The sequence below is a fragment of the Trematomus bernacchii genome, unplaced genomic scaffold (genome assembly GCF_902827165.1).
Source record: "Trematomus bernacchii unplaced genomic scaffold, fTreBer1.1, whole genome shotgun sequence".
Classification (NCBI taxonomy): Eukaryota; Metazoa; Chordata; class Actinopteri; order Perciformes; family Nototheniidae; genus Trematomus; species Trematomus bernacchii.
Window position 1 is genome coordinate 11,795,114 of NW_022987803.1, and position 26,662 is coordinate 11,821,775.

Consider the following 26,662-nt stretch of genomic DNA (forward strand, 5'->3'; position numbering starts at 1 on the left):
GGGTTTTTTTTGAAAAAAAATTAAAATGATCAGTTAGATGAGTTTCTTCCCGTTACATGGATATAAAACATTCATAGTTTATTAAATATTAAGATGCCCTCAGACACTGTTTCCTGCAAGATGTTGCGGGAGGGCCCCGGTACCGGGGTCTCTCGGGCTTAACAGGTTAACACAACGTGGGATGGGAAGATTGACATACACCACCCTAATGTCAGTTCTAATATGAAGCCGGTTAGCTTAGTTAGGTTAGCTTACCTGGCTATGTATAAAGGTAACACAATTCTCGTAACACCAATGTTACACAATTCGAAGAGATATACCATGTTAATTTTAACTTGAGCTTTTTTAAGTTGTTGGTAGAAAAGGGTTTTTTACTTTTCAACAAAGACAGAATAGCTGTTTTATCCTTGTAAACCTAGCTAAGCTAATCGGCTCCTGGTGCTAGCTTCCACTTTATCATGAGGTAAGACTACTGTATCTTCTAATTAAGTTATTACATAACATAAACCCACTTTTGTACATGTGTGTAATGTGTTTGCATTGATTTTCTGAAAGCTTTAAATTGAGTCTTGATTGATTCAAGTGTTTTGTTCCTGCTTCTAGAGTGTGATTAATCCACTCTTTAACATTTTTCCATGTTCAGATGTTAATATAATGTTTTCTGGTAAGATAAAAAGCACCTGTTTGAAGCTGTCAGTTCTATAGTGCCATAACAGGTAACTGCATTACTTGTGCAGATTTGAAGTGAGGCGGCATGAAGATTGCCAGACTCTCAAATTTGGGAAGTAGGCTATAAAGCTCGCTAAAGTGACATCCAGAACAGGAAAAAATCACACATGTAAACAGAAATGCCACCACACAGCAGTGGTTTCTCTCAGAAACACAATCACAAACATACACTCTTGGCCACAACAATAGTGTGCACAGCCATTGACTTTCTTAGTATTAATACAGCTTTGTCAGAATATTTGAGAACAACAAAAGAGGCTCAGTGCACTGTTTCTATTACAGCCTAGCATGCCCTAGTGTGCTTGTTATTTAACAGTCTGCTTTCAGGCCTAAAGCATTGCCACTGTTTAGTTATATCAAAATCCTGCAACCTGCATCTCACAATTATTTTATTCTGCATTGAAAGTGTCACTGTTTTCCCAAATTAATAATACCACACAACACTCTTCACATCAGTGAGAGAATCAAAGGAAGCCTCCCCGAGGATAGGATAAAAGAAGCTTTGGAGTTCCTCTGATCAGATACTCCACAGAGCTCTCCTCTTCAGTTCCTCTGAGATAACACATAGACAGAGGGATTTGCACACTAAACGTCTGTGTTAGGTAGATATGATAAGGAAGCTTGGAGTGCTGCTAGGTCAAAGGTCAGATATCTGGAAAAGGATGCAGAAATGGTCTCTCTTCTTACCCTGCAGGATAGGCAACCAGACCAGATCGGGGGTCACAGGCCAGACCGCTGTTTCCTGATGCTGTGATTCCTAACACCTTCTCTAAGGTCACCTGTAGAGACACACAGCGGGAGGATTCAATCACAGGGAGAAATGAAAGTAGAGTTGACAGTGGGATAAATACTGAACTCAAAGCAGCAGTGATTGAACTAAGCACCTTTGTCAATAATTCAAAGAGAGAAATAGATTGGTTTGAATGCAACATGGGAGGTCGATGTCTGACTAATGTCCACTCTGTCCGTCTGTCTGTCTGGGTAATGATAAAGCAGCCCTAAGTGTCATTGATTACTTTGGAGTAAGATGAAGGTACCTGAATCTACAGTACACTAAATATTAAGAGTGAATAATAAAAAGCATGATCAGGCAATCGCAGGCTTGCTATCCTAAACTACTGTGAGCTTAAGGTTTCTATTTATTCTTGTTAATAAAAGTTATATATTTTTCTGAGTGTTACTCTCTAATCAGGCCCCTTTTATTTAGGTTAAAACTAATGGTATATACTCCTTATGTATGCGTATAGTTAGATGTTCTATCTAGAAGTAATACAACTAAAACAAGAGACTTTGGTGCAAATTGGTAACCTAAACGATTTTATCATTGCCTAAACGATTTTATCATTGGATTATTATCAAGTTGCAACATTTTAATTTTTGCCCACCACCAAAATGGCCAGTGAATTTCACAATTTTACAAAATAAACTAGCCACTCAAATTCAATAGATAACTATTGTTTTTTTTAATAGTGAGTCAGGCAAATCGACCAGCCAAGTATATTTTACCAGTATTTGGCTTGTAAACTGTGCTAATATTGTACCCTACTAATAACTTATCTATGAAGCATTAGTCAACAATGTGTTATTATTAATAGAACAATTATTTACAACTAACCCTATTACCCTGTTCTCTATAGTTGCAGTTTCAAGTGCCATAAATGTTGCTCAGGTAGCATTTTACCTATATAAATCAATAATCACTGCAAGATATAACATTGATTTGTACTACACTTCAAATAGAAGGCTATCATAGAGTATTACTGATTGCTGCTTTTGCTCAGAAACTTTTAAAAAGTAGGTTTTGAGAATGAATAATTACCATGCTGGTGAGACTTTCTTTCTTGTTCTTCTTGTGCCTGATTGATGGAGAACGCAGCAAATTCCTGATGCGACTTTTAATCGTGAACCCATTGCCTGGCATTTTGTGGCACTTCTGACAACTCTGACAACAATCCACTGGACAAGTGAATGCAGCAGGGCTGGAGAAGGGAATGAAAAGCCTGTCAAAACCTCCCACCAACAAGCCTCCCACCAGGCAAACTGTAGATGTTCACAGAGTCGGACAGTGTTCCTGCTGCCGGAACTTGTACACGATAATCTCTTGAGTGGGTTTACTGGTCTCTGCTGTCTTCTGCAGCTTGTCGCTTCACATCAACAGCTTCTCATCTCCCAACACTTCTGGACTGATGTTGCCTCAACGCTTCGGTTTGCACTGACAAGGGGAGGGGGAACAATCCGTTGCTCAACTGTTTGCATCCATTACATCACTGGATTAATCTCCACCTGCAACAGTCTCATGATTACATCAATGATGGCTTTTGTTGCTGTTGTAATTGATTTAATAGGATTACAGAGAGGCCACCGGCAGACTTAAGCCGCATGGCGGATGTTTGAGTAGCTCAGTTTGTATGCTGATTGGACGATAAAACATACCGTAATGCGGTGGCTGAGAGGTGCAATCGACAATTACAAAGTGTGAAACACTTTAACAAAGCTTGAGACAAATTTACATTTTATAAAACAAATTTACATTTTATAAAAAAAATTACATTAGCAAAACACTTTTACCAAAGATAAAACAATTTAACATTAACAAAAACAAATTAACAGGATGCGAAACACTTTTACAAAGCTAGAGACAAATGTATAAGTGTCGAAACACTTTAACATTTCCTGAAACACTTTAACATTTCCTGAAACACTTTAACATTTCCCGAAACACTTTAACATTTCCTGAAAGACTTTAACATTTGCCGAAACACTTTAACAAACTAGAGAATCAAACCGGAAAGGGAATGCCCATCATACCAGAAGTGACGTGAAAGTGATTGACACAAACCTAAGTTTGTTTTGGCGGATAGACCGCCGGTACCTATGGACCTTTAAGGTCGTTAAACATGTTTTGTCCGTTCTGTGGAAACCACCTGGGCCAAGTGACTTGGTGACATCATGGTTTTGCTCATCACGATTTACTTTCTCTTGTGCAAGAGATACGTTCTCGTGCACACGAGAAAGTTACAGGTTCGCCAAGTAGGAAGTGGAGCTGTGCCTTTTACACACAGCCTTCGCTGTGTTTACCTTCATTAGACAGCTAAAGAGCGACTGCAGGCTGCTTCGTTATAGCCACACACACCTCTCGACACACACACACCTCTACACACACACACACCTCTACACACACACCTCTACACACATCGAACTGCCCGATTATTACGCCTTATTATTCTATTTATGAAGGAAATGTCCGGTCACCAGGGCGTGTGTGTGTGTGTGTGACACTGGCATTTGTTTATTTCGAAGATATTAAGATACTGTCGTCCGTTCCGGTACTGCGGTCAACTCAGCCGTCTCTTGGCGTTTGCTTGGTCAAATCAGCAGCTCTTCATTTTTGAGTGCGCAATTAATCGGGCCTTTACGGTAATCGCGAGAAGCGGCACTGACGCTAGTAGTAGGCTACAAGAGTAAAACAATGCATGTTTTTTCTGCTTTATTTGCGATACAAATCATTTGTACCATAAGTTCTTAATAAAACTGACACTGTTTGACTCAGTCCTAGTTTGACTGTTACCAACAACAAAATGAAGTACTTTTAACGTGTACTTTTTGGGTAATACTCTCTCAAAGTCCCCTCCTGAGAACAAAATCATGCCGCTTCTGCTATATTTGATGAGAGATAAAACGATTTTTAGCCATAAGTTCTTAATAAAATTGGTACTGTTGGACTCAGTACTTCTACCACAAATACAATCAACTACTTTTACTGTGTACTTTTTGATTAATACTCGGTCAAACTCCCGTCCTGAGTACAATAATTCCTGTATTCTGCTGAGGGATAAAATTATTTTTTGCAAAAGGTTCTACATGAAATTGATACTGTTGGACTCAGTCAGTACTAGGTACTACTTGGACTACTAGCACAAGTACAATCAACTACTTTTGCTGTGTACTTTTTGATTAATACTCGGTCAAACTCCCGTCCTGAGTACAATAATTCCTGTATTGTATATGAACTATGAATTATTGTACTTGTGGTAGTAGTCCAAGTAGTACTCAGTCCAACAGTATCAATTTCATGTAGAACTTATGGTAACACATATTTGTATCCCTCAACAAATATAGCAGAATACATGAATGATTGTACTTAGGAGGGGAGTTTGACAGAGTATTACTCAAAAAGTACACAGTAAAAGTACATTGTATTTGTGGTTGTAGTCTGAGTCCAACAGTACCAATTTTATTAAGAACTTATGGCTAAAAATCATTTTATCCGTCATCAAATATAGCAGAAGTGGCTTGAATTTGTTCTCAGGAGGGGAGATTGACAGAGAATAACTGAAAAAGTACACAGTAAAAGTAGTTCATTTTATTGTTGGTAGAAGTCAAACTAGTACTGAGTCCAACAGTGTCAGTTTTATTAAGAACTTATGGTAAAACATATTTTTATCAAAAATATATCACAAAAACATGCATTATTTTACTCTTGTACTAGCGTCAGTGCCGCTTCTCGTCGATTACGGCCCCTACACACGGCGGCGTGCGTTGACGCTTGGCAGTGGGCGTGTCTTGAGCTTGGGGAGTTTACGCGAGCAACACGACCAACAACCAATCACATGAATCTCTCCTGTCAATTGCATAAAAGATTTTACATGTCACACTTTATATGATGAACATTTATGACATTAATGTCTATGGTGCTATTTTACGCAACATTCCATGCTGGCTAAATACTGTCTATGCCTGCTAGCTGTCCATTCAAACGAAGTACACTGGATATAAACACCCCAAACAGGCGAAAACCTACCAGTTTCACCCACGGTCTCTGCCACCTCCCTCCATGCCTGGCTCCTGTACATTTGTTTTATAAAATGTAAATTTGTCTCAAGCTTTGTTAAAGTGTTTCACACTTTGTAATTGTCAATTGCACCTCTCAGCCACCGTAATGTTATGCATAATGGCTAATCTGTTGTTTAATATGCAAATGTCTCTACGTTAAAGTAATCTTCACTTTTCTTCACAGTGATATTCAAATGGCGTATGCACGTAGCGCTAGGCTAGTTATTGATTGAGTTATTTAATAAGATGTAAAGGCTCAAAGCATGTTGGTGCTAATTATGTTAACCTGAAATGTTTGATCTAAAACAATACAAGTCATACTTTCTCGCGCTGTCCTAATTTTACAAGTAAAAAGGTTCAAACGTAATCAAAATTCTGAATGAGTGCTCTTCCGGGAAAAAGTAGACGCCCCCGATGACGCCTGACCAATCAAAATCATTGTAGAGAAATGTAGCTGACCATACAGTCTATGATTATTACATGTAATAATACATATTAAGAAATGTAGCCTATTGTTGATATGCTATAGGGATCTTTTTTTTAAAAAAATACTTCACTTGATTTTCTTGGGTTTTACTAAACTACATCTACCCTATTTTACTCGTAAGAGTCAAGTGATGCCTGATGTTATCCCTCATTTGTTTTATCTTAATGTCTCATGCAGTGATGACTACTACAATAAAGAAATGTAAAAAGAAAGGATACCTTTGCATACATTTGTGTACACCATGACTTGTAGATTGTGTTCCATTACTAACTTTTGTTATAATAAATGAAATATATAAGATGTAATTGAGCAACCATGTCGTTTTAGTAATTAGTAAGAACACTCAAATAAAGCTTATGATAAAGTTCATTACTGTTGTGCATCACGTTCACACACCTTCATTTCCATATGTAAGGAAATACTTTACATTTGTAAAACTAAAGGTGATCTCTCATATCACACATGTAACAGCTGTCAGTTAGCACCAGCTACTGTGATTTGACGTAATGACAACTTGGTGACAAACAGCTACTGATGTGTTGCATTGATCTGCCCACAGGAGAGGCCCCATTTCTGCAGTGTTCAACAAGTGCATTATGAAAGAAGAGAAATTCTGTCTTCTTAAACACTTTGTGTTTCAGTGACTGAAGAGTGCCATAATAAATGCATGTCGTTTTTATTGATTTTAAAGGCCACATTATTTTCCACAATTCCAATCTTAGTTAAACAGGACAACCAGTGTTTCAAAATCTTCCACAAAGTTAAAGTAATTGTTTTTTTTTTTTTAAAAGAGGCAATATTTACAGAGGTTATTTTCATAGATACAATATATGGCTAATAGCTTTTCTCTTGATTGCTTGTGACTCATCAGGTTTATCTGCATATTAGTGAGTGAACTACCAAAAACACAGAACACTACAGCAAAGACATGGTGGTATCTACCAACAACATAAAGTGCTACTACACATTATTCACTCAGTTCATAACGGAAAACAGGAATTTCAAAAAAGGGATATATTCATCCAACTAGCTCTTTAAAAAAATGTAAAGACATAAGTTAACACATACATTTTACAGTTAATGAAGCAGTGTCTTGTCTGATCCTATTTAGGACAAATATTAAACATACACTGAATGGTTTAACGTTTTGGAATTACAGAATCTGCAGAGTTTTCTTATTTATATTTGCATAAAACAGATCAGTAATAAATGACTTCAACAAAAGCACATTATTTGATTAAATCTCAACATCCTGTTTCGGACAAGGAGGAATGTAGTTGATGGAAATTCATCTTCGAAAACATAATGTCAAAACTGAATGTGGGAGTTACCCTTCATTTGGTTCATACATTCAGCAGGTCAAATAATGCTTTCTCTTGCGTTTCTTCATACCAAAGCACCTGTGTACTTCTCTCTATAGTATGTAAAAAAAAGTCCTCTGAGTTTTGTGACAACATACAAAAAAAAGAGCAGCATCCAGCTATGTGACTAACTGAGGTCAAACCATTGGCTTTCTTTAGCTACAGCACGACAGGACTATTCGGATTCAAGCTCAGGTTCCAGTTCCTTTTCTACGTCTATCCACGAGCGTTTCTTTGCACTCGGGAAATCCTTTCCTAAAGAGCCTCGGGTTAGCGGCCGATAATCGTGGACTTCTCCGTGCCTGGTGGTGGTTGCAGGACTTTCCTCTGGGCTTTTAAAACAATAGGTTTGTCTGACCGGGCTGTCCTTGTTGGAACTAGATGGACTACTTCCTGCTTTCACACCCGGAGGACTCCATAGCTGTATTGTCTTTTTCTTCGGAGGCCTTCCTCTGCCTCGTTTCACCAGTAGGGGGTTGTCACTGACAACTCCTGGAGAGTAATCAGCTTGCATCTCGCTCGATGTCACAGTCCTTTTTTCACTTTGTGTCTCTTCAACCCCAATAGATGTTTCACTTTTACTCAGATTTACGCCAACGTCCTCTAGCAAACCATTTTGTAAAAAAGCACCACAAGGGGGAAGGGAGTTCTTTCGAGGCCTGCCTCTACCTCGGCGTACTACGGGAGGAATGACAGGGGAAGGAATGATGTGTACTGGCTGAAAACTCAAACAGGCAGTCTGCAGCGTTTTGTCCACGCTCTCAGCTGGGCCCCCCTCCTGGCTTTTCTCCACAGCTTGCGGAGTCCCCGAAGGCACAGAGATTGATTTAAGCAGGGTGAGCTCCACCGGGGCGGACGTTGGACCTGAAGACTTTGGTTTAGAGTTGGAGGGTTGTACAGTTTGGTCGTCCTCAAAATCACAACTGTTTTCGACATCTATAAAGAGCTCATGATCAGACATGCTCTTGTCTTGGTTCTCTGATGACTCCACTTTAGGAGGTTGGACATCAGCTGAAGGGCTGACTCCATCTTCCTCTCCTTTCTGCCTGGGTTGCATGACCGTGAGTGTGTAGAAGCCATGTCCAACTGTGAGAAAAGAGGTTAAATATACATGTGTGAATATAAATAAAGATGATTTGACTGGCATTAAATGATGGCTAAAGCCACATGTTTTCACTTACGTGGTTTCAGAGATGAGGGAAGTATGATTCTGCCAGTCTTGGAGCGAATCAGAGGAAGAGCAATGGGCTTTGGAGGCTCTGCAGGTTTTTCTTTTGGTCTAAATGTAGGCACGTGTGTGGACTTGGACTTGGACTCGGACTTGAGATTAGTGTTACAGACCTGGGCCAGGGACTCAAGTACCTGCAGAGGGTCCTCACTTTTCTGAGGAGCGGCTGGTAGTGAGTGTACCTGTTGAGGTATGACTTTCAGTTCACTGGGTTGAGCAGGAGTGCTTTGTAGGTCGGGCTTAAGCAGGGACATAATCTTCGTGTGCGCTGCAATCTGAAGAGGGTTAGCCTGAGGCGGAAGCTTCTGGAAGTCAGGGTGTACCCGGCGTCTGGGCTGGAGCTCCTCGTTTAGACCAGAGGTTCTCAGATCGACAGCTTTGGACTGAAGGAGATTGGAAAAGTAAGGCAATTCCTTCATCTTATCTCTAATCTTTTGCCTCTCGCAGATCTCATTCAGCTTTTGTTTGATCAGCATGTCCGGCTTCCCTAAAGAAGAACACACACAAGTTTCAGTAAAGAGACCCAGTGCTATCACCCATTTTGTAAATGCTGTTAGCCATAGCAACAACTGTGCTACGCTGCTCATTATCTATGCATTTTAGATAGAGACCCCAACATCATTTTTATTTTATTTTTTCTGATTAATTTTTACGTAGGCTATCCCTTATTTTATCAAATAATTAACTCAAGTTTTAATGCCTGTTAACGATAGCTGACATTGGATGCTCCAATTATTAACTGAAAGTGCCGCAAAGTCGCAGGGGTTGGACTTCACTTAAGTGTGAGAAGAATCGAGCCATAAGACGATGACAGGAATCGTTTCCCAAGTACTTTGAATTTAAACCCAATGGGATTATGGAAACTGATGTCAATGAGGAAATGTATAAAATGTTGGTATGATATATGGCTGAGCAGACACAGCCAGAACACGGTGAAGTGGTGTGGGTCAGAAAATGAGAGGGGAAACATGTTCTTCACCGTGAAATCCCTACTTGGTGGAATGAACCACGCTAACCAGTTCAGTCGTTTCACAGGATTACCTTTGTGGTCATAACACTCTTCAACTTATTTTCTACAATGGATTTTCAATTAAAACACAGTACATAAATCAGAACAAAGTGAGAAATAGTAAAAAAAAAACGACATGCAGCCACAAAAATGGAACCTACCGGACAACACAGAAAGCTCCTTTATATAAAGAGACTGCATCCGACTCAGCATCATCTTCTTCTCCTGCAGACTTCTAGACTCCTCAACCAGATGATTGATCTCTTGTTGGGCCTGCAAACAGGATACAACAAAACAAACACATTGAGTAAAGACCATGAGGGCAGCTATACACGCATGCATACATTTATTTGAAATAGGCCCTTTTTGTTGGGAAGTCATTCTTTGTTCTTCTTTAATGCTAATGAGGGGCACACTTCATTGAATATATTGTAGTACAACACTTGATGCCGACATTAGAGGGCATTTCATTAAGCTGTTTCTATTGTCAATCACAATTCGTTTGAATGTTCACAGCTATGTGATGTAAGAATGATTTGATTTATTCCATATACATAACCAAACATTTTTTTGAAGTAAGATTGGCAAGTTTTGGTTTGATGTGCAAATTAAACTAATGAACTTGCAGGAGTAGAAATACAAATGTTCTGTAAATGTTCCCCACTGTATTATTTATCTAAAAGCCTTTAAAAACTTGGGATAGGGGCCTGCATAAAAACACTATTTCCTGTTCAAATTGTTATTTCACATAGGAGATGTTTTTGTCTAAACGTCTTTTACTGGTTGTACGTGTGCTGGAGGAATATGAGGCTAAGCGAGGATAAGGAACTGACCATTGAGAGGAGGCGGAGCCTGGGGACCCTGGGGTCGCACTTAATGATGGCCGACAGTTTGTCGAACAGGTCGCGCTGCTCACAGCGTCTTTGTCTTTCTAGCACCGTATGGTTAGTTCGCCTCTTTTTATCCTTACTATCATCTTCTTCTTCCTCGTCTGCTTTATCCTGGAATAGAGACACAGACATTGAAAATGAGTACAAGTGATACTGACACTACTTGGTACTGAATAAGATAACAGTTACTACATCAGCCTACTATCACCTAAAGAACATATCTAGGATTAAAAGACTAATGTCACAGCAGGATTTGGAAAAACTTGTACATGCTTTTATCTTCAGTAGACTGGACTACTGTAATGGTGTCTTTACAGGTCTCACTAAAAAATCTATTAGAAAGCTTCAGCTGATTCAGAACGCCGCTGCTCGAGTCCTCACTAACACTAAGAAAGTGGATCACATCACTCCTGTTCTGAAGTCCTTACACTGGCTTCCTGTGTGTCAAAGAATTGATTTCAAAATACTGTTGCTGGTTTATAAAGCATTGAATGGTTTAGGCCCAAAATACATTTCTGATCTACTGCTAAATTATGAACCATCCAGATCTCTCAGGTCTTCAGGGACTGGTCAGCTTTCTGTCCCCAGAGTCAGAACTAAACATGGAGAAGCAGCATTCAGTTATTATGCTCCAAATATCTGGAACAAACTCCCAGAAACCTGCAGGTCCGCTGCAACTCTTAGTACTTCTGAATACTAACATCGGTCCATAAACCTGTATTGCTGCTGGATAATAAACAAGCCGTACCTGAGCAGGGGATTTCTCCGTTAGTCCAAAATGAATCATGGAATCTCTGAAGGTAGAGAAGAAATTAAAACCACTTTGAGAGCCAACATTCAAACATAAGCAGGACATATGCACAGGTCCACATATCACATTGCCTTTTATTCATATAATCACCCTGATTCCTTCGCAAGTGCTTTGCGGACAGCTTTTTTCATTTCAGCGATGGCCTTTCCCTGTCCTGCTTCTTCTACCGTCTCAATGTCCACTTCCGCGTCCTGAAGAAAACAACATTGAGCATGCAGTTTTAAGAGATATAACAATAACTAAAAGTAAAACAATCACAGGAATTTATTTGCAGATTTTTTGTATATAAATTCATTGTTATTCACATTTGATCTCTATCAAACTGTTGTGGTGCTGCATCATTATCCCCGCCTACAACAATTATTTTAGGGCTTAGTAAAATGTCTTTGTTTGTTACAGATGATCTTAATATCTATATCTATCTTAATAATCATTAGTCATTTTTTTCCAAATAGTGCAGCCCTAATCTAAAACAATATTTCAATTGGAGAAACAAATGTTTGCCTGAATATGAAGACATTTGGTATTCCTCACACTTACATCCTCCCCACAGTAGTCTGAGGTGTCGGAGCTGTCCGAGTCATCCGAAGCATTATCCACCTGACTGATTTCCTCTCTCTCCTCTTTTGGAATCTTCTCAGCACAATCTTTCTCCACCATTAGTGGAGCATGAACCTCATATGGGGGTTCAGGCTCCACTAATTTGCTCCTTAATAGATCCCTAGATCCAGTAACGGCGTCCAAACAAGACAAAGGTGCATGTGAACCCCGACCTTTGATCAAATTTAACAAAATCTCTTTTTGCGAAAGGGCTTTATTCACTCCACTGTTTGTGGTGTTCTCAGATTCTGATGCAGCTCCACCCACTGCAGGCTTTGGGAGCTGAATGAGGGTGAAGCCCCCGGGCAGCTCGACTCCTGGCAGGTTGGGGCCTGAGGTGCTCTGGTTATCTGGAGGGCAGATCCTGAATGAATAGGTCCCGCTCTCTCCTAAGAAGCTGGGGGTTTTCAGTGATGGTGAGACGGTGAGAGATACAGGGGAAGATGAGGAGGTGTTCTTGAAGGGTTTTACAGAGCCGCGTGCTCCAGCGATGAAAGGGGTGGTAAAGGGGATGCTGTGTGCATACTGCGGCATGTTGACAATCCCTTTTTCCAAAAGCATGGAGGGAATTGCTGAGCTGAATAAACAAACAATAGAGGGCAGAATGGTGAGACAAAGAAACAGTTATCCAATTCTAACATACCATTCTTATATCTCTAGACCGTTAAATAATTTAATCTATAAAGCTAAACCCTGGGTAACCCTTAGGGCTTTAGAGCGATGCAGGAATGAGACCAAGACCATTTTTAGCTTAGTGGTGTTGAAGGGTAGTCATTCGACTGTGATGTAGTTTGTTAATAGCCTAACTTTAGCTTTTTACTTCTGGTGATTGACTTTATTCTTCAAAAATCACTTAAGTGGTGTTAATATGTGGAGATGTTATACAGATGTTATACAGATCTTCAAGTTTGTATCTTCCTGGTCGAATGCACTTATTGTAAGTCGCTTTGGATAAAAGCGTCAGCTAAATGCAATGTAATGAGATTATCCTGCAGAACAAACATAAATATCATAAAACATGTGTTTTCCCACAGATTTTACTTTCTGCAATATTCTGAGATCCTGTTGCGTTTTCTCATGGGTGCCATCTGATGCTAACTTCCATGTCAGCCTTCAAAAATATGTACAAGTCTAATAGCAATGTTTAACACATAGACAGCAGCTTGAGTGTATACATGCATTTCCTCCTTGCACTTATGAGGAATCTTCCCAAATGTGAATGTACTGGTTTCATAACTCGATGTCTTTGGCCCTATTGTGAAGCAATCAGTGGAAAACGTAGTGCTTGTGCTGGAACAGAGAGGAGATTTGTACCTGGGGGTTGTGCTGCTGTCTTCAGATCAGTGGTTTTCCTTGCAGTGATAATTGGAGGGACTACTGTGCCTGCAGCCTTTATGTGCAGAGCTCCAGGAGTGTTGGTTTTGTTTGTAGGGTTGGACTTCTGGGAGTTTTTAAGAGAAGTGCCGCCGGGAGGATGCAGTCGGCCTGTGACAAATGCTGCAAGGCGGTTGGCTGGATGCAGAGATCCCATGTTCCCCAGCAACAGTCTGGCCTGGTTGTAGGATTTTCCATTTACCTGTAAAAGGAAGAAAAACTTCAGATATGACTCACTATACACTTTGTTCATGTATTACCAAATGTGGTTCCACCCAATAAATGTTATGTATAATAGGCATTTTTTCTCTGACCTGTATAAGTCCAGATGCTTGGCAGCCAACAGCTTTGGTCTTGGCTCTCAGTCTGCCCGCAGGTAACACTCCGGTCAAAAAGGGTGTGACTCCATACTGCATTTCCGACTCTTCATTTTGCCCATCGTTTTCCTCTTCATCAATGCTCCCCTCGTGCTCATCCTCCTCGCTGCCCGCATGTTCGTCTTCCTCAACATCACTGACTTTTGATGGTTTACTAATGTGTACCTGGGAAAAGGTGGAGCAGAAGGAGAGATTTAAATCAAATGAGATAAATGTCAAATTGTGCAACGAGGCCTAACGCCATATTTGAACTAAAAACTAAATAATATTCAGTCTGGTTTTGGATCAGCTGTTTTTCATAATCATTTAAATATATCTTCAGTCAAGGCAAAAGCAATAAGACATTAAGATGTTGTAAACAAAAGATCTATTTAGGAGATAAAGACAATACTGACAAAATAGTTATTTCTCTGGATTCTAATAACGCAAAAAAAAATTAACGCCACTAATTATTTTAACGCATGTGTATTTTTTGTCCTCGGCCGCCCCGTAGTTTCAGAGCGCATCGAGTTTAAAATACCATCTACAAGCTGATGCTGACAGCCCCGCTCCTGCCGCCCGCTTCAATGACATTTCACCGACAACTGCGCCGAGCACTTGACTTTATGCAGGTAGCCAGACAGTGGGACATTGTACGAAAAGTCAGCACACTCAGTGCGCGCAACATGATTGCAGCATCCAGGCAGCTCCCGTTCGAACACACACACACACACACACACACACACACACACACACACACACACACACACACACACACACACACACACACACACACACACACACACACACACACACACACACACACACACACACACACACACACACACACACACACACACACACACACACACACACACACACACACACACACACACACACACACACACACACACACACACACACACACACACACACACACACACACACACACACACACACACACCACACACACACACACACACACACACACACACACACACACACACACACACACACACACACACACACACACACACACACACACACACACACACAGTATGAGAGAGGTTCTAGGTTGAATTGAGGCGAATATTTGTAATGTTCAGAGGTTGTTGTGTTTAATATTCATGAGAATATTTGTCATTGTTCAAATGATAATAAACAAACATATAAAGCATATTTGTCCACTCATATGTTGATAAGAGTATTAAAAACTTGAAAATATCCCTCTAAGGTACATTTAGAACAGATAAAAAATGTGCGATTAAATATTTTAATCGACTGACAGCCCTAGTATTTATTAAATAGATCCTGGACTTGAAACACTTGTTACTGCCCACAGATGCATCACTCGTCATATACCTACCCTATAAGTGAAGATGGAGCCGCTGGGCTTCCGTATGAAGATCTTGGCGATGGGGCGGATGTGGTAAGGTCCTACCCAGAAGTGCTGGGAGAGCCTATTCTGATTCATGCGCCGAAATAAAGCTTTCAGGACCATTTTACGGTCCTTGGTCCATTTACACGCCGAGGAGACCTCGATTTGCTTTTTTGCCTCGCTTTCATTGGATTCAATCTTCTGAGAAGCCTTTTCCACTGGGGAAAAATTATGGTTGTGTTAAGCAACAAATAGCAGAGTATCTTCAATATCACACAGTCAGGCCTGTCAGATATGCCATCCAGGCCATAGAAGGAAAGCAAAACAAGTGCAAAAGAATACTTGGGAGTAAATGATTTGAGGATTTCAGTTAATGGTTAATTGTTTACATCAAATGATGTATTATATATTTTCTTTGCTTCCTCACCTTCTTTCTCAACACTCGGTAGATTTTTGAGGCAGTTAGTCGGCTGGTCATCAGTGGTGTTCTCCTGGGGTTTAGCTGCAGTGTTTGCTGTAGAAGTATCAATGAGCATGGGCTCGAGGGAGAGTACAGGGGGAGGCTTGGAGTTGAACGCTCTTACACGTGCGCATGTCATCATGCTCTCCAAGTATTTATACACTGGATCCTTATCCTCTTCTCGTATCTGCAATCATGATTTATATTTCAATTTTAAATGACAAAAAAAGGGATAAAAGCTTAAGCTTAAGATTCTTACACTTAGAAAATAACAGCTATTTCACTACAATAAGCTGAAATGTTTTGGTAAAAGCATGTATTAAACCTAATAAGAGAGAAATGTAGTTTTACCGGTTGGTTATTCCGAGATACAATGCCACGTTTTAGGAACTTCCCAGGGGAAGACCACGGTGGAGCACACTTGGGGGTGAAGATTGGATCTGGATCCTCACTGTGAATGTTGTAGTTCCACAGTTTCTTAGAGTGCGAGCCCGGGCGAGGCTGGACCACATGTTCAATATTAGTCACAGCTGGGGAAAGGGGGGACAAAACCATATCATTACAACTTTGGAGATATTGAAGGTTGTGACCAAACTTAGAAAGGCTAAAAAAGTTTGCGTTCTATAGTTCTGTAATAAAAAGGTAAAACCGTTGCATTCCTTTTAAATTATGTTGTGAATGAAACGATGCAGTGATCTAATTGCTTAAAATGATATAAAAAATAGTTAAAGATCCAATCGATTTTAAAACAAACATTTTAAAGACATAGAACAAAGAACAACATCGAGAAATGATATCAAAGCAACGCGATCTTACAGTAAACCGGTTGGATGAGTTCTTCGCGCTCCCCCTCTGCCAGGTGCTTGGTGATCTTGCGTTTGAAGCATGTGCAGCCCAACATGCAGTCAGTCCTCCGGCAGTGGAAGGGTCCTCTGTTGAGGCGCTCCAGGCTGGAGCACACGCAACCCAGAGTGCAGAACTCCTTACCACATTCGGCTCCGACACTTTGGACATTTGGACAATGGAGCACTTTCACCACCTGCTTGGACTGCATCTGATTCAAAGTAAACAAAACTCATCAAAACAATTTTAAATATGACAAAAATGACACTGTAAAAGAACAATAGAAAGTGTGTTGCATACCTGTTTAGACAGGATGACAGACAGAGCCACTGACAGCCTGTCTGGAGTCAGCTGGGTTCTGCTCAAACCCTGGTTCTGCGCATTGAGCTCCATGTGCCACAGTTTGAGCTGGAACTTGGTAAAGATGGGTTTGTGCATCATGTGACTCTGCAGGAAGCTCACTGCTGCTTTCTGGCTGACCCCTGTCTGATGTGTAGGGAACCTGAAGAGACGGGATGAAATGAGCCGATTACAATGTACTATGTTTTTTACACAAATGAAAATATGTTATGACTATACGTGTTCACATTTTCCTCCAATCAGGATATAAAGTCCACATAAAATAAAGTAAGACATTAACTCAAGAGTAACCACGTTTCTAGGATTAAAAGAAATTAACCTGCATTTTTATAAATAAACATTGCTAGTAAGAGCTGTAAAATGGTAATGATCTCGTTTATGAATAACGAGAGCAAAAGAACAAATTCAGACTTATTGTAGAACACACATTTTGTAGGGATCCCTAGCTTTTGGATGTCATCGGTTAAGGAACTGTAATATTTTAACAACAGTAGCTGATTCATTTAAGAAATGACTTTTTAAAGGACCCGAGGGATTCAATGAAAACAGAAATTCTTTGTATTTGGACCGATCATTTTACAAGATGTGAAATGTAGCCTTAGGCTTGAAAATGTCTTCTCAGAACACAGATGGACTGAATTGTTCTACACCAAATAAAATAGACCAATTACAACCCAAACAAAGTAAACAAATGCTCACCTTGGGCCTGCAGGTGGTGTGGGTGAAGAAGCGGAGGGCTGTATGGACGGGGATACTGATGGAACGGGGCTGGCCGGTTTGCCCAGAGGAGGAGGCGGTGCTGCCAGGGCGGAGTAGAGAAGGGGTTTGCGGGAAAGAGGGCAGGGTCTGTTGGCCCCTACGGGAAGCTTGGAAGCATGTCGTTGATGCTTGAGTACGCTGTCCAGGGTCTTCACATAGCTGGAGCTTTTGACGGGCAGCTGATAGGCCACCAAGTCTGAGTTTGTGGTGAAGGCCGCAGAGCGTTCGCTGATATAATGCGCCTCGCTTTCCAAGTACTCATCCAACATGTTGCTGCAGAACGCAGACAGGTTCTTCTTTGGTCCTTCAGGAGAGAAGGAATGGAGACAATTATGTCATATACTATCAAGGAGGGTTGTTAAATCAGATCCTTACATGCGGCTGGTTATAGTGCAGTTTATCACTTGGTTGACTACTATTAATCCCGTTGCATGACAAAAGGGAACTATAATAAAACGAGAGAACCTTACCTTCACATTTAGGAGGAGACGTGTCTTTGCTTCTTATGAACTTGTTTCTCCATCCCTTTATTTTTGTCACGTCGCTTGTCTTTCCTGTCCGTGAGATGAAGGATAATCCCTCATCTGTGAAGGAAACATAATGCGTTACACTTCCATTAAAGACACAGTGTGTTAATATGGGATGTTTCACAATGTTTAAGTGCTACAGTGGAATAGAGAACTACATTTATTTAAGTAAACAGTATGTTCATTGATAGAAAATCAGCTGGCCAACAATATATATCAATGTAGTAAAGCACTTCCTGTTCACAGTAAACTGTGACTCCCTGGGTTCAATCTAGGGCTGTATCCGAATATTCGTTCGTTGGAGTACTATTCGGGTTTCAATTTCGTTATTCGGATATTTGTTTTTTTCCGTTTTCAAATTGAATTGATTGAAAACTCCAATATCAACGTAAGAGCTTGTGCTTCTTCGGGGGGTGCTAACACTTAACCATAAACGTTATCGTTTACTTTCTCCGTCTTCATAATGTAGATATTACTTTTTCTCCGTTAATCTCCGTCACGTTGTTTCCATAGCAACAACAACTTCCTGTCAACAGCGCTAACTCTCCTTCAAAATAAAAGCATGACCATACAAAATAGGAAGCCAAGCCAAATTACACATATACAACTGCAACGAAAGTAACAATCCTTTTCAATTTCAAAGAACACAAATTGGGTTATATACATTAACAAATAACTATAAAACAACAATACTGTAGAATAGCAAAATGAATGCCGTGAATAAACCGAAATACACGCGTTGAAGCGGTTCGCTGTTGATTACTACGCCAGTTTTTATTAGTGGGAAGCAAAGCCCTTAGTTTAAACACCTCTCTGAGAAGAATATTCACAGGCTTGTTTTTTCAAAAGTAGGTGTTCTAGAAACTGCATATTGCCAGACCCCTGTTTTCCTGTTTTATGTTGATGTCTGGCAATACATGGAAACACAAACAGACAACTTTTGGAAGCTTTACCAGGCCATGTTCTGAAATAAACTTATATAATTTCCTGCATCAAAGATCCTTTAAGGCTTTAATCTGACCTGACTGACAAACTACAGCTGATGCAGGAAGAGGTAATTATCACTCAGACTATCGTAATGTATCCTACTAAATACATTAGGCTATGTTATGAATGTGCCGTCTAAATTTAGAGAGAAGCAGAAAGAGAGATAGATAATTGTACCGTAAAAAAAAAGCGCTTAAAACTTTGTAATATAAATGTATTTAATCATTCTTGACCTTAAATCTTCAATGCCCTAATACTGGGTATAAACTGAGTCATTATCCTTGCATTGAGTAAAACAATTAACAGTTTCATTTCAAAAGCAGTAGTTCAGTGCTATTTCATTCATCATTATGTTCAATTATAAAACGTATTCCTGATTGAACATGACCTTGGTCGAAACACACATCTAAACCATTGACAAATTATTCCTGCATTAAAGGTCACTGCCAACAAAAGATACGTTAAGACTGTTACAAATATAATAAAGTAATCATATAGTCCGGAGACAAACTGTCCAAACAGAGCTAATTAAATGCCCCCGGACAAAGCATTTTCTTCAAAGAACCTGCACAAACTTTCAAAGATGAATCCAACTCACCACCTTGAGACAGAGCCGTGGCGTTGCCTTGATCTTTCAGATTTGGGGGAGGTAGCGGCAGACGAACCCCCAGATACTGCAGGTCGATGGACCTCATTGTGTCTAGGGAGCTCAATTTCATACCCACTAAAAACAGATTTAAAAAAAAAAAGTAATTAAACAACAGAAAAATATCTACACTTCCTTACTTTCTATGACCTACTCAAACACTAGGATGTTTATCCCGATGTGTATGAACTCACCCTCCTGCAGAACCGGATGGATGACCTGTCTGTGTTTGAGGATCACGAGGTCCCGCAGCAGGATGGCCTCCGAGCGGGATATCTGCTCCTCATCTGTCTCTAGAATCACCTCGACTGAAACAACACAGAAATGTAGTCAAAGATTGTGCACATTACATTTGAATAAATAGAAAGTAGTGACAAGAGGTGAATGCAGAATTTTCATAACAATCAATATAGGTATAACATTTACAGTACAGCAGAAGTGCATAAAAGCATTTGTTACAGACGTCAGCCAAATGAAAGAAATCTTTGAAATGCTTACCTTTTTCCTCCCACTGCATTGGTGTCGTTGGGGAAACTGGAGATGCTGATGGTGTGCTATTGCCCGGCATGTCCCTGATGTGAACGTCAAGAGCTTCCTGTCGCACAGACCAAAAGTTAAAGCTTATATACTTTGCAGAACTTTTACAAATGTGCACCAAAAATCACTCTTTCAACAACAAACCCCCTCTTATGATTGCAGAGACTACACACTCAATCAAAAATAAATCCTTAGGAGACATGGAGATAAGTACAGAGCGTTCTTTGCAGTCATTTCTAGTGTTTTACCTTTGAGGTAAATGACACAAACAGCAGGCCCTCCACATCATCCAGCTCTGGTTGCATAGCGACAGTCAATGATGGGCTGAGCAATACCGTGGGGGGTGCAGCCACAGCTTTCCATTCTCTTCCCCGCGAATTTGCCCAACGTTTGTTCATCCTTTTCTTCCTCTTGCGGTCCCCGGTGGAAGAACTCGGGCTAGGTGTTAAGGAAGTGGGTGTCATCGCCATTGGTCTAGGCTTTAGTTGATGCAGCTTGGGTGATATATCGACAGCGAGGGTTTCTTCCTTGGGTTTCACAAGTCGTCGTTGTTGAAAAAGCACAAGCTCACCGAGGGCATGTTTGCCTCTTATACAGGGGACATATGCCAAATCCTTCTTGGAAGGGTAGGACATTATGGGCTTCAGGACCAGCCTGGTGAACATATGCTCATTTGAGACAGTAGCAGGGATGCTGGGATCCTTTGAGCTGCAAGAAAGTAAAAAGAAGCACTGTTTAAAGACACTAAACAACTAAGAAATACAAAATGATATTTATAAACCTATTGTGATGGCACAGCATGTGGCAATGGTGTTACATTGGGTAATTCCAGCAGTTTAAGATGATGATGAAAGACCACCTCCACAACCAGAAACACAATGATTTTATACTATTTTTCTTTAATACCAGCAAAGGTGTTTCACTAAATTTGACTATTATAACCAGTGTGACAATAAAAATCTCCTACACCTGATGATGCAGTCATGGATAACAAGGGCAGATAGAAAGACTCCTGTTTGCAGCAAAACCTCCAAAATAGAAAGTGTGAGACGAAGACACCAAAAAGAAAACAGTGGATTGCTATCCAAAGACTCAGCAATAAACAATGATTTATAAATGAATCGCTAGTATTAAGTCTATATAATCCTTAATTGTGGTTGAAAACGTAAAATGGGTGTCAATTCAAATGAATGGGTTCTTTTGTGTGTTGTTAAGCAAATGTCCCGTTTCAGTTTCCTCTCTTCAATTTGGTTACAAAGTTTTTCTGCGATCCCTGTTCATCTTATGTTGAATCTAAGATGATCCTATTATTCTATCTATCAACCGTAAATATGGCCATTCCTTAAAATGGCATGCCAGAATTAATTTATCTTAAAGACATTTTAGATGAATGATTGAATTGAGGTTCCTTTGACGAGCTGGACACAGCAGTGGAAGGATGTGAATGAATGAACACACAAACCATTACATTATTCACATATGAAATACAACCAACGCATTTATTTATATATGATAATGTTGTAAATGACAAAGAGCTTTTCAAAAAGTTCTAATGCCATATGTAGATACATCCCCTAGCCACAATGCAATCCAGTACAGCAACTCTGTCCCATCTTGACCTTTACTGTGTGCAAAACAGAGAAAAAACACCTATATTTGAAGACTGGCAAGAATCTGTGTCTAAAAAACACAGTCTACAATCAAAAGGTATGTGCTATTTGTTGTTAACTTGTCTTATATTATTTGAAAACATAATTAAATGAATTGGAAACAAGCTGAAAATTACAACCCCGATAATAAACATATAATTAACTGAATACCTCCTTGACGAGATAAAACAAACCTGGCCATTATAATCTTAAAATAAATGGTAAAGAATTGGCTTAGATTGTACAGTTGCACATAAGAAAACTGCCAATAAGTGTGTGTATGTTTCATACCGAACAAAAATGTAATAACTTTAAAAATCTTACCTCAGATTGACGACCTCCTCCTTGTTCTCGTTAAGTCCAGCAGCAGGTGTTAGAATCGGCTGAGGCTCCATCTTAACCACAGGTGAAGCCTCTGTAGTAACCAGGTGAGTGTCCATATTCTCTAAAGGTTGAGCGACAGTAGAAAGCAGAGGAGTGTCCATCTTTTCCACGGGTTGAGCCTCTGTGTTTACCAGGTGAGTGTCCGTCTTTTCCACGGGTTGAGCCTCTGTGTTTACCAGGTGAGTGTCCTTCTTTTCCACGGGTTGAGTCTCTGCGTTTACCAGATGACTGTCCGTCTTTTCCACGGGTTGAGTCTCTGTGTTTACCAGGTGAGTGTCCTTCTTTTCCACGGGTTGAGCCTCTGTGTTTAGCAGGTGAGTGTCCTTCTTTTCCACGGGTTGAGCCTCTGTGTTTACCAGGTGAGTGTTCATCTTTATTACATGTTGAGCATCTGTAGTAATCCGGTTGAGGCGGGGGTTGTTTCCTTCTTCCCTAAAGCCTTTTGCAAACGGATTGTGATTGATTTTCAGCTGGGTGATCCGGAAGTTCTGATAGGTCGTGACAGCCATGAATTCGGTTTGTGGAAACGTAAAGGTCATGCTCTCTGGTCCCATAACCACAGGCTGGTCGGGTGAGGGTGCGTTCCCATCTGGTAACGGTATGACGTGGAGCCTCGGAATGTAGCGATGCATGGAGTGTAGGATTATATGGCCTTCCTGGTCATGGGAACAATTGGTCAGCTTGAGTTTGTAGAAAGACACCAAGCTACCCATCCACTCTGAGCCTAGACTGGGTGAGTAATGGTGGGCAAATGCCCGGATCATCGTCTGGGACTGGTGCTCTGCTGGTCCAGAGGCCTCCCATTTAAACGAGTTCCAGCGGTACCTGTACTGGTCCGATGGAGCTATGGAAAGGACCAGACTATATCGCTGATCAGGATCCAGGCCAGACAGGCGATACCGGCAGTACGGGAACATGCGGCGGCCCTGTTTAGTGAGAATCATCTCAGTTCCGCAGCTGTTGAACTGCTTCCACACGCTGTTATTCTCCAGAGTGACGCTGACGCCTTTGAAGGTGAGCAAAGTAGGAAAGACCTGTTCAGGGTCCGTACTGCCAAATGTGTTAGATGACAACACAGAAAATGGTAGTGTTGGGGATTGTGATGTGGGGACATGGCTTGTTTCTGTGCATGTCAGGGAGTCTGATGCTGATGCAATATGTGAAGTAGCTGGGCTTGTTTTAACAGTTCCTTCAAAGGTAGTGGGTGATGTTGCAGCAGGCTTTGCTGGGCTGGCTTCAGCAGGCGAAGAGAGAGCAGAGCTAAAATCATTACTTGCCATGGAGACAGCTTTTTCCTCAATCGTTGTCTCACTAGGTACGTTAGCTCTCATAGTGGTTGGATCAAGAGGAGTTGAAGAAGGGACAACAGGAGGAGGAAGAACTGAGGAGGGAATGTCACTGGAGCTCCCCTCCTCATGCTCCATAGGGTGGGGGTCCTCCATTGATGCGAGTTCAGAGTCTGTGGCAGGCATCACCAATGCATGTGGCGGTCACAATTCATTTGATACCTAACAGAAAATGACAAAATAATAACAGTTATATGTATAGCATGGTGATTTACATTTCCTACCTTATTAAACATAATTGCTAAAATCACACAAAACATAATAAAAAAAGAGAGAAGATAAATGTGACAACTAAATAAAAACCACATTTAAAAAACATTTTACTGGTCATCCAAGTAGAGCAAACACTGACAGAAAATAACCAAAAGTGGTAAATGTAAAAGCAAGAAATAACAATGTTCGCATTCAATACACCTAAAAGTGTGTTGATAGATCTACTATTATCAAATTGAAAAAATAAGCAACAAACTCACATTACAACATCCTTTAACTATATCTCCAACCCTTTTCAGATTGCAAAAACACTTCAGAGAGCTATTGAGTGCTGACATGTTTCAAGCTAGTTGTAGCATTAGTGGTGTTACAACAGTGTGCTAGCTGTAGAAATGACAGTTGTGGAAATATGTGGGATATTTTGGCTGCTCATAAACATGTCTTAAAGGTGGGGTAGGTAAGTTTGAGAAACCGGCTCGAGATACACTTTTTGTTATATTCCATGGAATGCTCTTAACATCCCGATAGCAATGAATATCTTAAGTGCTTTGACAAAAAATCCATAAAAAAATGTCATCTGTGGAAGCCGTAATACTGTAAAAAGCACGACCAATCATTTTAGCCGGCCCAGCTAAAATAACTGGATGGCCTACTTGCCTGTCAGCTTTCCATCTGTGCACAAACTTATCTCGTGCCCTCATTGGTCATGTGCGCGTTCGTGTGTGTTGGAGGAGGGGCAGATTTGCTCCGGCTGTGTATTTTCAAATTCTAGCGCACTTGAGCTGGTTTCTCCAAAATTACCTACCCCACCTTTAATTTATAGTGCATAAACATTTACTTTAAAATCACGAAATTAAATGACTGCAGGCTACATCAAAGTATTGGTTTCATATGACACGTAATTATTATTAATATTTTTTTGTATAAGGTGTGAATATTCATATTCAGTAATGCATAAAACACCCAACCTAATATCAAGATGTCCATGGTTTGTAAGATTCATACAACAGCACATTGTATCCCAATAGAATCCAACCAGAGCAATTTTAGGATATGTCGTATGCTCCTGAAAAATAAATTAGCTACTAATGGAGAAAATATAATTTATTTACAACCATTGGCCATATCCTTCTATGAGCTAGTGATGAGTTGTTCTACTGTGTAAGGACATATTTATAAACCTTATCTTACATGCGAGGCTTTCAAAAAAAGCCTGCTTTGTCAATATGTTTATGCATGTGTGGCTACACATTATGAAAGCATGATTTGTTGTGATGATGTTTCAGACCCTGTCTTGCAACATCAGGCAACAGAATAACATTCATAAATGAAATGAACTTCAGAGAGGTCAAAACCCCAAAACTGAGACACCAGGTAATAAAAGCAGTAGGAATTTGGTAAACACAGCATTAAAACACCAAAACAAAAATACGCCCCATATATTTGACCTGCAATCGTTAAAAAATAACAAACATGTGACTTATTATATTAACTTAATCAAATGGCACGAAGGTAGAAATGTGTCAGTATTTTTTTTTAAGTTTAATATATAATTTATTGACAGTCTGAAAATTTGGACTTTGTATTTCCTCAAGTGTGCTGCGAGACCACCTCGGTGTGACTGACCAATAGCCTGCGAGCCTGGTATCACACAGCGGAGGACATGGCTGAAGGGCTCGGATAGGCCTCGTTTTAAGTATCCAAAACACAAACAAACTAACGTTTCTTTAAGTATTTATTCGGGAGCAACCGTAATAAAATTCACAACGTCGACGACAGAGGACACGCTATCAATGTTTGCTTCATTTCTGCCTTGCCCTCTCTCTCTAGGTCAATGTATTACTCACACCAACAACACAGATGCTGTAGTGTAAAGGTGTTAACCGACCAAACGAGTGCGCAAAATGCGTTTTTACCGGCATGTTTACCACACGAACTCCGAATCCTTCTCCCTGTATAAACTTTTCCTCTTAAAATTATTAGTCACATGGAGAATTTAAGTTGTTTAGCAACAGCCATGTCTTCCTCACACACAACAGAGAGGAAGGCCGCCTGCTCCAGCACTCACCAAGTTGGAAAAGTTGCAGGTTTCTCTGACGCCTCACCTTTGAACGACGCCTAAATGTTTACCGAGGCAACATAACGATAACGTTCCCGGTAAAACTTCAACTGTTGCACCTCGACGTCGCCTGTCGAAAGGGCCTCGGTGTGTCCCTCGAACATAAACACAAATGGAGGCCGAAAGCCACGCCACTGTGCTCGCATCGACCGACCCGAGCGTGCACGCAGAGGAGCCAAAGCGCATGCACGATATCACCCCCCCTTCAATGGCGCGTGATTCCCGGGCCGCGAGGGAAGCGGGAGTCCACCATCCCGGAGATTTTTTTTCCTCGCTTGTTCCCACCTCGAGCTCAGTCCGCGCGCCGGTAAGGACAACTCTCAGCAAGTTTGCGCGAGAATGTTTCGTGCGTGTGATTCCCAAGCTGAGAGCAAAGACCCGAGACTTTACCTTCATTCCTTTGTATTTCCTTCACTTCTTCTACCTTTTCGATCACATTTCCATTCTCACCCTGTCTGAAGAGCACACACACACTCTCCTCTGCCCCTCTCGCTCACACATACACACACACACACATCCGTGCTCTCGTGCTGTGACGTAACACGTTCACCATGGCGGTGTAGATTCAATAGCCACTGCGCAGGCTCCCTCCGCAGGACTTTATCGGACACTTCTTTCATGCCTGAATTTCAGTTTAACAAACCCCCTTTGAGAAAAGTTATTTTAGAGCAGGTGACAAACAGTGCAGGTTCCTTGTCAACACGCCCCTGCAGCAAAGTATCAACATTGACCTACACAGACTTAAATTACTCATGGTTTACTTTTTTTAAACTGCT

At 40.6% G+C, this 26,662-nt stretch overlaps 2 protein-coding genes and 1 pseudogene across 5 annotated transcripts; all 3 read right to left on the bottom strand.

The window, feature by feature from the left end:
• Positions 1 to 2,650, bottom strand: part of LOC117498615 — a 30,657-nt pseudogene extending 28,007 nt beyond the window's left edge.
• Positions 2,651 to 6,708: 4,058 nt separating this feature from the next.
• Positions 6,709 to 12,413, bottom strand: LOC117498407. Its single transcript, XM_034150482.1, has 7 exons — positions 11,889 to 12,413; positions 11,439 to 11,539; positions 11,286 to 11,358; positions 10,481 to 10,648; positions 9,809 to 9,920; positions 8,592 to 9,125; positions 6,709 to 8,496 (listed from the first exon to the last, which is right to left on the bottom strand). Exons 1-7 carry the CDS (start codon positions 12,006 to 12,008, stop codon positions 7,586 to 7,588), a joined length of 2,019 nt encoding a protein of 672 aa, XP_034006373.1. The 5' UTR covers positions 12,009 to 12,413; the 3' UTR covers positions 6,709 to 7,585.
• magl (MAX dimerization protein MGA-like) lies at positions 12,366 to 26,444 on the bottom strand. 4 transcript variants are annotated; one of them, XM_034150481.1, is made up of 16 exons: positions 26,277 to 26,444; positions 22,149 to 23,716; positions 20,424 to 20,883; positions 20,137 to 20,233; positions 19,833 to 19,946; positions 19,594 to 19,716; positions 17,949 to 18,062; positions 17,419 to 17,782; positions 16,660 to 16,861; positions 16,333 to 16,570; positions 15,868 to 16,046; positions 15,484 to 15,703; positions 15,045 to 15,274; positions 13,637 to 13,864; positions 13,263 to 13,524; positions 12,366 to 12,525 (listed from the first exon to the last, which is right to left on the bottom strand). In XM_034150481.1, exons 2-16 carry the CDS (start codon positions 23,678 to 23,680, stop codon positions 12,416 to 12,418), a joined length of 4,473 nt encoding a protein of 1,490 aa, XP_034006372.1. In that variant the 5' UTR covers positions 23,681 to 23,716; positions 26,277 to 26,444; the 3' UTR covers positions 12,366 to 12,415. The 4 variants fall into 4 exon arrangements, with proteins under 4 accessions (XP_034006372.1, XP_034006369.1, XP_034006370.1 ...); XM_034150478.1 differs by having other exon boundaries at positions 19,591 to 19,716; XM_034150479.1 differs by lacking the exon at positions 26,277 to 26,444 and adding an exon at positions 25,836 to 26,044 and having other exon boundaries at positions 19,591 to 19,716.
• Between the last annotated feature and the right edge of the window lie 218 nt (positions 26,445 to 26,662).

What these genes read in the sequence shown, in the direction of transcription:
- LOC117498407 (XM_034150482.1), bottom strand. Translation starts at nt 12,008, where the DNA reads ATGGTGGAGAAAGATTGTGCTGAGAAGATTCCAAAAGAGGAGAGAGAG. An exon ending in CAGACTACTGTGGGGAGGAT is followed by an intron (nt 11,540 to 11,888) that starts GTAAGTGTGAGG and finishes TGTTTTCTTCAG; the next exon opens with GACGCGGAAGTGGACATTGA. An exon ending in GGCTCCGCCTCCTCTCAATG is followed by an intron (nt 9,921 to 10,480) that starts GTCAGTTCCTTA and finishes TCCTGTTTGCAG; the next exon opens with GCCCAACAAGAGATCAATCA.
- magl (XM_034150478.1), bottom strand. Translation starts at nt 23,680, where the DNA reads ATGCCTGCCACAGACTCTGAACTCGCATCAATGGAGGACCCCCACCCT. An exon ending in AATGCAGTGGGAGGAAAAAG is followed by an intron (nt 19,947 to 20,136) that starts GTAAGCATTTCA and finishes GTGTTGTTTCAG; the next exon opens with TCGAGGTGATTCTAGAGACA. An exon ending in TATCTCGGAATAACCAACCG is followed by an intron (nt 15,704 to 15,867) that starts GTAAAACTACAT and finishes TCATGATTGCAG; the next exon opens with ATACGAGAAGAGGATAAGGA.